At 37.8% G+C, this 13,120-nt stretch overlaps 1 protein-coding gene and 1 long non-coding RNA gene across 2 annotated transcripts; both read left to right on the forward strand.

Moving 5' to 3' along the window:
• Positions 1 to 655: 655 nt before the first annotated feature.
• On the forward strand, positions 656 to 5,043 carry LOC308088891 (scavenger receptor cysteine-rich domain-containing protein DMBT1-like; the record flags this gene model as incomplete). Its single annotated transcript, XM_080433475.1, has 7 exons — positions 656 to 747; positions 1,673 to 1,794; positions 1,906 to 2,048; positions 2,230 to 2,383; positions 2,678 to 2,813; positions 4,105 to 4,398; positions 4,844 to 5,043. Exons 2-7 carry the CDS (start codon positions 1,717 to 1,719, stop codon positions 5,041 to 5,043), a joined length of 1,005 nt encoding a protein of 334 aa, XP_080289601.1. The 5' UTR covers positions 656 to 747; positions 1,673 to 1,716.
• A 6,184-nt stretch (positions 5,044 to 11,227) lies between these two features.
• Positions 11,228 to 12,509, forward strand: LOC308088082. Its single transcript, XR_013933406.1, has 3 exons — positions 11,228 to 11,515; positions 11,610 to 11,910; positions 12,211 to 12,509. It is a non-coding gene; the product is annotated as an uncharacterized lncRNA (long non-coding RNA).
• The last annotated feature ends 611 nt before the right edge of the window (positions 12,510 to 13,120 follow it).

Below are 13,120 nucleotides of genomic sequence, written 5' to 3' on the forward strand. Positions count from 1 at the left end.
AACCGATTTAGACCTGTAGTAACCAATATATTGTTATACCTCTCATGTCGAGAACACGTCTATATTATATATATACATTTTGTTGTTTCTGTGTTTTAAATCTGTATATGTCTTAATTGTTGTGCGTCTAATCTCGACAGCTTTGCAAATGAGGGTAAACCTCAATGCTCTTTTTGAGAATAAATAAAGGTTTCAATCAATCTGCTACTGAGATTGAGAAATATATATTTTTAGTGAACGTTGTCAATACTGTTTTAGAAGGCATTTTAGAATCAGCCTCAGGTTTATACAAGCAATCAGCATACTAACTTTCCAGGAACAGAAAGGCTGTAGTTTCTAGTAGCTTGGAATCCCCATCTATCGATGCCATTGGTGCAGATAGGTTTCGGAACTGTCCATAACACAAAGAGACACAGAGTGAGATGGACATTTTATGATCATTAGTGAGGAGTCTTATTATGAAGATAAGGATGAAAGTATAAAGTATTTTTTTAGCGTCTTTCGCTCGTTGTTGTTGAGTAATAGTTGATCAGGATCATTTTGACTCAAGTATTGTGGTTGAGTATTTTGTTCACTACTGCAGCACTGCTGCTAACGATGTGTTTCAATGGCACCTTTTCTGTGCTTTAGGTCCCTACGGTCCTGGAAGTCCCTACGGTGCTGCAGGGACCTACGGTGCTGCCACAGGTCTTAGAGCTGGAAGTGTACATGCAAGCCTACCTGCAGCTGAGACTTTGAAGCCCCCAGGTGTGGGTGTGTGTGCATGTGTGTGCGTGTGTGTGCATGCATATGCGTCCATGCATAGATTCTTGTGTGCAGTCCATCCATACTACTAACAACATATTCTTATCATAATATGCAGTGGTGGAAGAAGTACTCAGATAAGTAGCAATACCACAATATGAAAATACTCTGTTACAAGTAAAAGGCCTGTGTTCAAAATGTTACTTGAGTAAAAGTACAAAAGTATTGACATCAAAATATAAGTACCAAAAGTAAAAGTACTAAAATGTTTGAAAATAGCAGATCTACAAGCTCACAACGTGTCGCATCGCGACGCGTTGTGAGCTTGTAGATCTGCTATTTTCAAACAGCCTATGTATAAAATAGGGCTAAAGTGGTTAATGTATGTTTTATAATGTAGTCATTTATATCTGCAAAGTAACTAGTAACTAAAGTATTCAAATAATTGTAGTGGAGTAAAAGTAAAAAATATTTGTCTCTGAGATGTAGTGGAGTAGAAGTAAAAGTATTGAAAATTGGAAATACTCCAATAAAGTAAAAAATACCTCAAAATTGTACTTAAGTACAGTACTTGAGTAAATGTACTTAGTTACTTTACACCACTGCATTCTTGTGCATGCTGCCCAGGCAAAGGATCTCAATTCATTTTCAAATCGGTCAACGACAACTATGTCATGTGAATGAATAGTTGCAGAGCAATGAATGGTAGTCCTATCATAAGCAATACATGACAGTGATGTGGTGGCTAATCAGTCCATTGTTTATACTTTGCTTCCTACACAATACACATTGATTGGCTCAACAAACATGGATGATTAGATGTATATAACGTTTCTATCAACGGAATTGTTGTAAATGTGTTAACTAATAATTGGGTGATATTTAACATGTCATAGATAATCATGCTTTTCTAACATGTTTTGTCTAGAGTGTCCAAGGAACCTTGTTTTTCTATTTGATGGATCAAGAAGCATGTCAGACAGTGAGTTTGACAAAAACAAGGATTTTATACTGGACATTATGGAACGCTTGAACGATTCATCTATCAAGGTTGTTATTATTCTATTGTAACATTCAAGGAGGTTTTGCAGATGCTGAACATACTATACATTTTTTTATCCAATCAAGTTTGCATCATTTCTGTTTCCTTTCTCTTCTTAGTTTGCTGCAGTTCAGTTCTCCTCCAGATTCCGAACAGTTTTTGACTTCAATGACTACCAGATGGGGAGAGCTCCTGAATATCTTCAGAGAGAAAAGCACATGAAATCGCTCACCAACACACACGAAGCCTTAACATTTGTGCTGTGAGTTAAGAAATACTGTTAAATATTTGTTTGTTCAAAACCTCCACTACTCTTTCTCTCCGATCTGACAGATGGCAGGTGATCATCAGTCACTGCTTTGTTGGTTTGAGAGATGAATTTGTCCTACAATAGTTTTCATGTGATTTAAATCTAAACAGGTCTTCTTGTATATTTGTTTCAGAAAAAACATCTTTGAAAACCAAACTGCAGGTGCCTCCCCTGATGCAGCTAAACTTCTGGTATTAATCACGAATGGAAATCCAACTGATAGAAACAAAGAAAAACTTATTATCGAAAAGTATGATGAAAAAAACATAAGTCGATTGGTCATCTGGGTAAGTTGGTTGGTTGGTTGGTTGGTGAATGGATGGTTAACACTAAAGTTTGGTTTTAAACATCATTTTGATTTTGTATTTACTTTTAATTTTTGACTGCAGGATAGTAAATACTCATTATAACTTGCAATCTATTTCTATCATAAACATAATTATCATTGTTATTGTTATTATTGTTATTATTATTATCAGCTGCAATGGGTTTAATTTCAATAGTGTTTTTCTATGGATGTTTTGACGATCATCAGACTTCAGAAGATATTTCTTGATCCCCATGTTGAATTCTGTTGGCAGGTCAAAGATGTTGCTCTGGATGAACTTCATGCCATCGCCTCAGAACCCAGAAAGAACAATACTTTAAAAATTGAGGACTACAATGGACTCCCAGTAATACTGGAACCTGTACAAAAATGGATCATTAAGACTGAAGGTATAATTCTTAAATTAGTTTTTCCACCTCCTTGAAATGAGGCTGACAGTCTTCGTAATTATTTTCCTACAATGTTCCTTGACCTAGAGTAATAACAAGTATGCTAACATAACTGCAAAAGACAATTAGTGGGAATTTGGATGCTTGGTTCTTATTTAATTGACAAGAAGCTAAACTTTTCTTTCAAATACATCATCGTGGTCATCTCTATGCTGATGCTCTGTTGAGGTATAAATCTACTATCAGAAACATTTGATGTAGCTGTGTTTCAAGTCAAGTGACAACAGTTGCTGCTATTTTGAAAAAGATTGATTGGCTTGTATAACAAATATGGATTGATGTATTTAAATGTATTTAACAACTTAAAGCAGCACTATGTAACTTGCCTCTTCTACCCCGGATTTAAACCCGGTTTCCTGCGCAAGTGCTGACATGTTTTACCATTGAGCTAATAGAGCCAGCCTGCTTGCTCAGGGGATACATTGAATCTTGACCATCAGGTCAAAATTCTGGTCAGATCCTCTGCCTAGGTGAGGCTGAGGCATGACCTGGCTTTGACACAATCTAATGTCTCAATAGAAGAGCAAAGAGACAAAATACAACCACCCCAATTGTATCAGTTATGTTGTAATAACATACTCTACCATACAAATGGGACAAAATCTCATTTTATTAATTTTAAAAAGTTACGTAGTGAGGCTTTAAGATTATTGAAGTCTGATTGAGACTAAGATTTATCTTCTTCCTGCTCCTTTTCATTGATGGAATATGGAAAATTAGAAGAACAAAAATAAATTAATGTGATCATGTAAATCATAATTTAAATAAATACATTGAAATGAAATGAAATGATTGAACATTAAACACAAAAAACTGTGAACTTAAAACATTTACATAACATTTAAATTTAGGCGGTATACAGTATAGACTGAAACATACTGTACATACATACATACATACATACATACATACATACATACATACATACATACATACATACATACATACATACACACACATACACAAGTTTCGTGAATTAATAGATAGCTCAAAATGTATGTTAAATATTTCAAAGGATAAAACGTGAAAGAAAATGAGAGGTGGTCTACTGACATTATTCTCAAGATTTTTGACTGGTCCAGTGGTTTACGAGAATAGCACAGACAGATAGACAGACCAACAAACCTTAGACGATAGACTCCTGCAGATCCCCACCTTAATAAAAACCCTGTAACATTATAGATTGTAGCCAAAAATGTTTTCTACTGCTTATTCTAATGTCTCTGTACAGACCCTGGTGATGTCAGGCTGGTGGGAGGAACCAGCAACTGTACTGGTGTACTGGAGATGAAACACCAGGAAGTGTGGACACCAGTGTGTGGTTGGAACTGGTACCAGAAGTCATCCTCTGTAGTGTGTAGACAGCTAGACTGTGGTTCTGCTGTTTCAACAGAATGGAGTTCTGGTTCTCCATGTCAACCAGTATGGTCGACATCTTCCTGTGTTGGTTCGGAGTCTTCACTGAGGGAGTGTGGAACTATGAAGTCTGGTTTATCCTCCTCCAGACTGGCAGTAATTTGTTCAGGTAACAAACAATAACTTTAATAATGTTTAATTATAGTATTGTCTGTCTGTCTGCCTCTCTCTCTCTCTGTCTCTCTCTCTGTCTGGCTGCCTCTCTCTCTCTCTCTGTCTCTCTCTCTGTCTCTCTGTCTCTCTCTTTCTGTCTCTCTGTCTCTCTCTGTCTCCGTCTCTCTGTCTCACTGTCTCTCTCTCTCTCTCTCTCTCTCTCTCTCTCTCTCTCTCTCTCTCCTCTCTCTCTCTCTCGCTCGCTCGCTCTCTCTCTCTCTCTCTCTCTCTCTTTCTTTCTCTCTCTCTCTCTCTCTCTCTCTCTCTCTCTCTCTCTCTCTCTCTCTCTCTCTCTCTCTCTCTCTCCTCTCTCCTCTCTCTCCTCTCTCCTCTCTCTCTCTCTCTCTCTCTCTCTCTCTCTCTCTCTCTCTCTCTCTCTCTCTCTCTCTCTCTTTCTGCAGAGTCCGTGAGGTTGGTGAATGGCAATAGTTCATGCTCAGGCAGAGTGGAGGTGAAGTCTAATAGGTCCTGGCTCTCAGTGTGTGAAGGTGACCTAGACCAGCAGGATGCAGAGGTGTCTGTAGGGAGCTCGGCTGTGGGCTCCTTTAATCTTCCAGGGGGCGCTATATGGAGAAGGAAAAGCTCCAATGTGGACCAATGAGTTCCAGTGTGAAGGTAACGAGTCTGTTCTCCTGGACTGTGGAACCTCAGTCTCAAACACCTGCTCACCTAATAAAACTGTTGGACTCACCTGCTCAGGTAAAAGAAAAACTATACTTAAGTGTGGATTATTATTTTACAATCAAAATTATAATGCTTGTTTTTACTGCTTATTCTATTGTCTCTGTACAGATCCTGTTGATGTCCAGATTGGTGGGAGGAACAGTAACTGTACCGGTAGACTGGAGATGAAACACCAGGGAGAGTGGAGACCAGCGGATGATTGGAATGACTGGAACCTGGAGTCATCATCTGTAGTGTGTAGACAGCTGGGCTGTGGCTTTGCTGTTTCAACAGAAAGGGGTTCTTGTTCTGCACATCAATATGTATGGAGAATTAGATCGTCCTGTGTTGGGTCAGAGTCTTCACTGAGGAGTGTGTATCCAAATTGTCTGATATGTCCCTCCTTCAGACTGTGGTGATTTGTTCAGGTAATAATGACTTCAACCATGACAGTAATCTATACAGCCTCTTATTTCATCTATCTATCTACAGTATCTATCTATCTATCTATCTATCTATCTATCTATCTATCTATCTATCTATCTATCTATCTATCTATCTATCTACCTATCTATTTATCTATCTATCTATCTATCTAAAATTCCATTTATCTATCTATCTATCTACAAAATCTTCACCTGAACTCAGCCTGCCCCCCCCCTCTCTCTCTCTCTCTCTCTCTCTCTCTCTCTCTCTCTCTCTCTCTCTCTCTCTCTCTAGAGTCTGATGAGTTCAGATTGGTGGGAGGAACCAGTCACTGTGATGGTACACTGGAGATGAAACACCAGGGAGAGTGGAGACCAGCAGATGCATGGAATTGGAACCAGGAGTCATCAGCTGTAGTGTGTAGGCAGCTGGACTGTGGCTCTGCTGTTTCAACAGAAAGGTGTTCTGATTCTACATATCATCGTGTATGGAGGATTAGATCTTCCTGTTTTGGGTTTGAGTCTTCACTGAGGGAGTGTGAAACAAAGGAGTCTGATGTATCCTACTACAGGCTGCATATCATCTGTGGTAACAATGACCATCTATCTATCTACAGTATCTATCTATAGAGAGTCAAATATTGGTTTGCTGATTGATTTGTTGGATCCGATTTGGCGATGTTTTACTAAAAGACCTGTCGTGCTTTCTCTGTCATCTATGTATTTGTCATGTTCAACTTTCCAATTACTTAAAATAATTCTAAATATGTGTAGTTTGTGGTGTGCGATACTATGTTTCCTCTAAGTGTGAATTGGTACTTATAACCTTATAATAATGTCTTTCTTTTGGAAAATCATGATTTTATCTGTAGAATGGTAGCACTGACAGTCATTGCTGTAATTCCTCTTTCGCTTATGGACAACAAGACAAAATCCTCTGTGAACAGATTGCATTTGATCTCTTGGTCTACTGAGAGAACATCTTGTGGGCAGGTTTTTTTTTACAATAGAATTGGCATTTAATTTGCACTATTTATTTTGTATATGTATACATAAGGACTGCATATTTGGATATTATTGTATGCCAAGAAAAGTCATTGTAATCTCATACTTGGCAGTACAGTTATTCTGATTAGCGGTGGTGACCAATTAAGCTTAATTATGAATTTCCATGCAATTAAGAAAAACATGTTTTATTTTACTTTTAATAATCCATTGTATCCTGGATATCTCCATTATTTGTTTTTGCAGGCCCCTGCCCGTGTCTCTGCTCACAGTTACCACGCGTGGAATTAACTGAACCTCCAGAAGCAGTGAATTGTTGTCAACGTAACGGCAACTACCAGTACAAGTGTATTGATGGTTACATTAGGATGGCAGGCACCTCCCAACTCGTCAAGTGCACACAGACTACTGCCGGTCGACAGTGGTCAAAGCCCAATCTCATTTGTAAACGTAAGACTCCATTTTTGTGTGTGGTTGAACTTAAATGTTTTCGGTATTGGGGTAATACATGAATGACCTTTGAACCCCTGAATGAGGACTTTGAACCCCTGAATGAGGGATGTGACATATAGATGTTTGGTGATTTTTACATCTCTCATAATGCCTTGTAATTCTCCATTATGATGATTGTCAGAAATACTGTGCTTTGCTAAATAAGGTTTTAAGCCTGGTTTATCATCGTACATTCAATGTCATGACTCATGTCACCCACCAAAAATAGCAAATCTACAACCTATACACATCGCATCACGTGTTGTGATGTGATGTGTAGTGAAATCTGCAATTATTTTTTATTTCACAAGAACATAATGTTATTGTCCTAAACACCAAACTTCCCTATTATCTACATTATTGTATTCTTAACCCTCCAAGACCCGCAGTTGTAATATTACAACATTTGTATTTTATCAAAAACATGGTATAAATCATTTGTTTTCCTGTTATTCTTTCACCTAAACATCATCATTGGATCCTATTGTTTAGTCTTGCAATGTCATTGGCCGGGATATTTGCATATAAATACCCCCCACAGAGGCAGGAAAAGTCACAACTTGAAAATCCTTGAAGGAAGAACAATCTCTTTTTCACTGGACAGGATTTCTCACAAATAAGTAAGTAAAATGTCTGCAATAATTTTTTTGGTGATCATTAGAATGTCTAGAACATGTACATATGATATTATTGGGAAAGATATCCCCCAAATGTAAATTAGAGCATGCTTTATACTTGTTGTTTTTTTACAACTCTGGGTCATAGTGGTAGCAAATAGCAATGCCACCTGTTCACCTGGCTAAGTGGAGTCTTATAGTTTTCACAATACATTTATACAATTATGTGTATTTTCCCCACATTGCATTACTATATATATATATATATACCACAAATAACCACAAACATTACCAAAATGTTTTGCTAAAACATTATAGGCAATGAAATGTTATAACTTATAAGCTAAAGCAGTATATTTGTCTTCGAGTACAATTGGTTAAAACATACAAATTTGTGTGTGTGTGTGTGTGTGTGTGTGTGTGTGTGTGTGTGTGTGTGTGTGTGTGTGTGTGTGTGTGTGTGTGTATATATATATATATATATATATATATATATATATATATATATATATATATATATATATATATACCAATTTGTATATTGTAACCAATTGTACTCGAAGACAAATATACTGCATCATTAGCTTATAACATGTCATTGCCTATAATGTTTTAGCAAAACATTTTGGTAATGTTTGTGGTTAGCAGTTCAGTTCAGTTCTCCTCCAGATTCCGAACAGTTTTTGACTTCAATGACTACCAGATGGGGAGAGCTCCTGAATATCTTCAGAGAGAAAAGCACATGAAATCGCTCACCAACACACACGAAGCCTTAACATTTGTGCTGTGAGTTAAGAAATACTGTTAAATATTTGTTTGTTCAAAACCTCCACTACTCTTTCTCTCCGATCTGACAGATGGCAGGTGATCATCAGTCACTGCTTTGTTGGTTTGAGAGATGAATTTGTCCTACAATAGTTTTCATGTGATTTAAATCTAAACAGGTCTTCTTGTATATTTGTTTCAGAAAAAACATCTTTGAAAACCAAACTGCAGGTGCCTCCCCTGATGCAGCTAAACTTCTGGTATTAATCACGAATGGAAATCCAACTGATAGAAACAAAGAAAAACTTATTATCGAAAAGTATGATGAAAAAAACATAAGTCGATTGGTCATCTGGGTAAGTTGGTTGGTTGGTTGGTTGGTGAATGGATGGTTAACACTAAAGTTTGGTTTTAAACATCATTTTGATTTTGTATTTACTTTTAATTTTTGACTGCAGGATAGTAAATACTCATTATAACTTGCAATCTATTTCTATCATAAACATAATTATCATTGTTATTGTTATTATTGTTATTATTATTATCAGCTGCAATGGGTTTAATTTCAATAGTGTTTTTCTATGGATGTTTTGACGATCATCAGACTTCAGAAGATATTTCTTGATCCCCATGTTGAATTCTGTTGGCAGGTCAAAGATGTTGCTCTGGATGAACTTCATGCCATCGCCTCAGAACCCAGAAAGAACAATACTTTAAAAATTGAGGACTACAATGGACTCCCAGTAATACTGGAACCTGTACAAAAATGGATCATTAAGACTGAAGGTATAATTCTTAAATTAGTTTTTCCACCTCCTTGAAATGAGGCTGACAGTCTTCGTAATTATTTTCCTACAATGTTCCTTGACCTAGAGTAATAACAAGTATGCTAACATAACTGCAAAAGACAATTAGTGGGAATTTGGATGCTTGGTTCTTATTTAATTGACAAGAAGCTAAACTTTTCTTTCAAATACATCATCGTGGTCATCTCTATGCTGATGCTCTGTTGAGGTATAAATCTACTATCAGAAACATTGATGTAGCTGTGTTTCAAGTCAAGTGACAACAGTTGCTGCTATTTTGAAAAAGATTGATTGGCTTGTATAACAAATATGGATTGATGTATTTAAATGTATTTAACAACTTAAAGCAGCACTATGTAACTTGCCTCTTCTACCCCGGATTTAAACCCGGTTTCCTGCGCAAGTGCTGACATGTTTTACCATTGAGCTAATAGAGCCAGCCTGCTTGCTCAGGGGATACATTGAATCTTGACCATCAGGTCAAAATTCTGGTCAGATCCTCTGCCTAGGTGAGGCTGAGGCATGACCTGGCTTTGACACAATCTAATGTCTCAATAGAAGAGCAAAGAGACAAAATACAACCACCCCAATTGTATCAGTTATGTTGTAATAACATACTCTACCATACAAATGGGACAAAATCTCATTTTATTAATTTTAAAAAGTTACGTAGTGAGGCTTTAAGATTATTGAAGTCTGATTGAGACTAAGATTTATCTTCTTCCTGCTCCTTTTCATTGATGGAATATGGAAAATTAGAAGAACAAAAATAAATTAATGTGATCATGTAAATCATAATTTAAATAAATACATTGAAATGAAATGAAATGATTGAACATTAAACACAAAAACTGTGAACTTAAAACATTTACATAACATTTAAATTTAGGCGGTATACAGTATAGACTGAAACATACTGTACATACATACATACATACATACATACATACATACATACATACATACATACATACATACATACATACATACACACACATACACAAGTTTCGTGAATTAATAGATAGCTCAAAATGTATGTTAAATATTTCAAAGGATAAAACGTGAAAGAAAATGAGAGGTGGTCTACTGACATTATTCTCAAGATTTTTGACTGGTCCAGTGGTTTACGAGAATAGCACAGACAGATAGACAGACCAACAAACCTTAGACGATAGACTCCTGCAGATCCCCACCTTAATAAAAACCCTGTAACATTATAGATTGTAGCCAAAAATGTTTTCTACTGCTTATTCTAATGTCTCTGTACAGACCCTGGTGATGTCAGGCTGGTGGAGGAACCAGCAACTGTACTGGTGTACTGGAGATGAAACACCAGGAAGTGTGGACACCAGTGTGTGGTTGGAACTGGTACCAGAAGTCATCCTCTGTAGTGTGTAGACAGCTAGACTGTGGTTCTGCTGTTTCAACAGAATGGAGTTCTGGTTCTCCATGTCAACCAGTATGGTCGACATCTTCCTGTGTTGGTTCGGAGTCTTCACTGAGGGAGTGTGGAACTATGAAGTCTGGTTTATCCTCCTCCAGACTGGCAGTAATTTGTTCAGGTAACAAACAATAACTTTAATAATGTTTAATTATAGTATTGTCTGTCTGTCTGTCTGTCTGCCTCTCTCTCTCTCTCTGTCTCTCTCCTCTGTCTGGCTGCCTCTCTCTCTCTCTCTGTCTCTCTCTCTGTCTCTCTGTCTCTCTCTTTCTGTCTCTCTGTCTCTCTCTGTCTCCGTCTCTCTGTCTCACTGTCTCTCTCTCTCTCTCTCTCTCTCTCTCTCTCTCTCTCTCTCTCTCTCTCTCTCTCGCTCGCTCGCTCTCTCTCTCTCTCTCTCTCTCTCTCTTTCTTTCTCTCTCTCTCTCTCTCTCTCTCTCTCTCTCTCTCTCTCTCTCTCTCTCTCTCTCTCTCTCTCTCTCTCTCTCTCTCTCTCTCTCCTCTCTCTCTCTCTCTCTCTCTCTCTCTCTCTCTCTCTCTCTCTCTCTCTCTCTCTTCTGCAGAGTCCGTGAGGTTGGTGAATGGCAATAGTTCATGCTCAGGCAGAGTGGAGGTGAAGTCTAATAGGTCCTGGCTCTCAGTGTGTGAAGGTGACCTAGACCAGCAGGATGCAGAGGTGGTCTGTAGGGAGCTCGGCTGTGGGGCTCCTTTAATCTTCCAGGGGGCGCTATATGGAGAAGGAAAAGCTCCAATGTGGACAATGAGTTCCAGTGTGAAGGTAACGAGTCTGTTCTCCTGGACTGTGGAACCTCAGTCTCAAACACCTGCTCACCTAATAAAACTGTTGGACTCACCTGCTCAGGTAAAAGAAAAACTATACTTAAGTGTGGATTATTATTTTACAATCAAAATTATAATGCTTGTTTTTACTGGCTTATTCTATTGTCTCTGTACAGATCCTGTTGATGTCAGATTGGTGGGAGGAACCAGTAACTGTACCGGTAGACTGGAGATGAAACACCAGGGAGAGTGGAGACCAGCGGATGATTGGAATGACTGGAACCTGGAGTCCATCATCTGTAGTGTGTAGACAGCTGGGCTGTGGCTTTGCTGTTTCAACAGAAAGGGGTTCTTGTTCTGCACATCAATATGTATGGAGAATTAGATCGTCCTGTGTTGGGTCAGAGTCTTCACTGAGGGAGTGTGTATCCAAATTGTCTGATATGTCCTCCTTCAGACTGGTGGTGATTTGTTCAGGTAATAATGACTTCAACCATGACAGTAATCTATACAGCCTCTTATTTCATCTATCTATCTACAGTATCTATCTATCTATCTATCTATCTATCTATCTATCTATCTATCTATCTATCTATCTATCTATCTATCTATCTATCTACCTATCTATTTATCTATCTATCTATCTATCTAAAATTCCATTTATCTATCTATCTATCTACAAAATCTTCACCTGAACTCAGCCTGCCCCCCCCCTCTCTCTCTCTCTCTCTCTCTCTCTCTCTCTCTCTCTCACTCTCTCTCTCTCTCTCTCTCTAGAGTCTGATGAGTTCAGATTGGTGGGAGGAACCAGTCACTGTGATGGTACACTGGAGATGAAACACCAGGGAGAGTGGAGACCAGCAGATGCATGGAATTGGAACCAGGAGTCATCAGCTGTAGTGTGTAGGCAGCTGGACTGTGGCTCTGCTGTTTCAACAGAAAGGTGTTCTGATTCTACATATCATCGTGTATGGAGGATTAGATCTTCCTGTTTTGGGTTTGAGTCTTCACTGAGGGAGTGTGAAACAAAGGAGTCTGATGTATCCTACTACAGGCTGCATATCATCTGTGGTAACAATGACCATCTATCTATCTACAGTATCTATCTATAGAGAGTCAAATATTGGTTTGCTGATTGATTTTTGTTGGATCCGATTTGGCGATGTTTTACTAAAAGACCTGTCGTGCTTTCTCTGTCATCTATGTATTTGTCATGTTCAACTTTCCAATTACTTAAAATAATTCTAAATATGTGTAGTTTGTGGTGGTGCGATACTATGTTTCCTCTAAGTGTGAATTGGTACTTATAACCTTATAATAATGTCTTTCTTTTGGAAAATCATGATTTTATCTGTAGAATGGTAGCACTGACAGTCATTGCTGTAATTCCTCTTTCGCTTATGGACAACAAGACAAAATCCTCTGTGAACAGATTGCATTTGATCTCTTGGTCTACTGAGAGAACATCTTGTGGGCAGGTTTTTTTTTACAATAGAATTGGCATTTAATTTGCACTATTTATTTTGTATATGTATACATAAGGACTGCATATTTGGATATTATTGTATGCCAAAGAAAAGTCATTGTAATCTCATACTTGGCAGTACAGTTATTCTGATTAGCGGTGGTGACCAATTAAGCTTAATTATGAATTTCCATGCAATTAAGAAAAAACATGTTTTATTTT

Source organism: Gymnoscopelus braueri (assembly GCF_963280865.1).
Source record: "Gymnoscopelus braueri genome assembly, chromosome: 7".
Classification (NCBI taxonomy): domain Eukaryota; kingdom Metazoa; phylum Chordata; class Actinopteri; order Myctophiformes; family Myctophidae; genus Gymnoscopelus; species Gymnoscopelus braueri.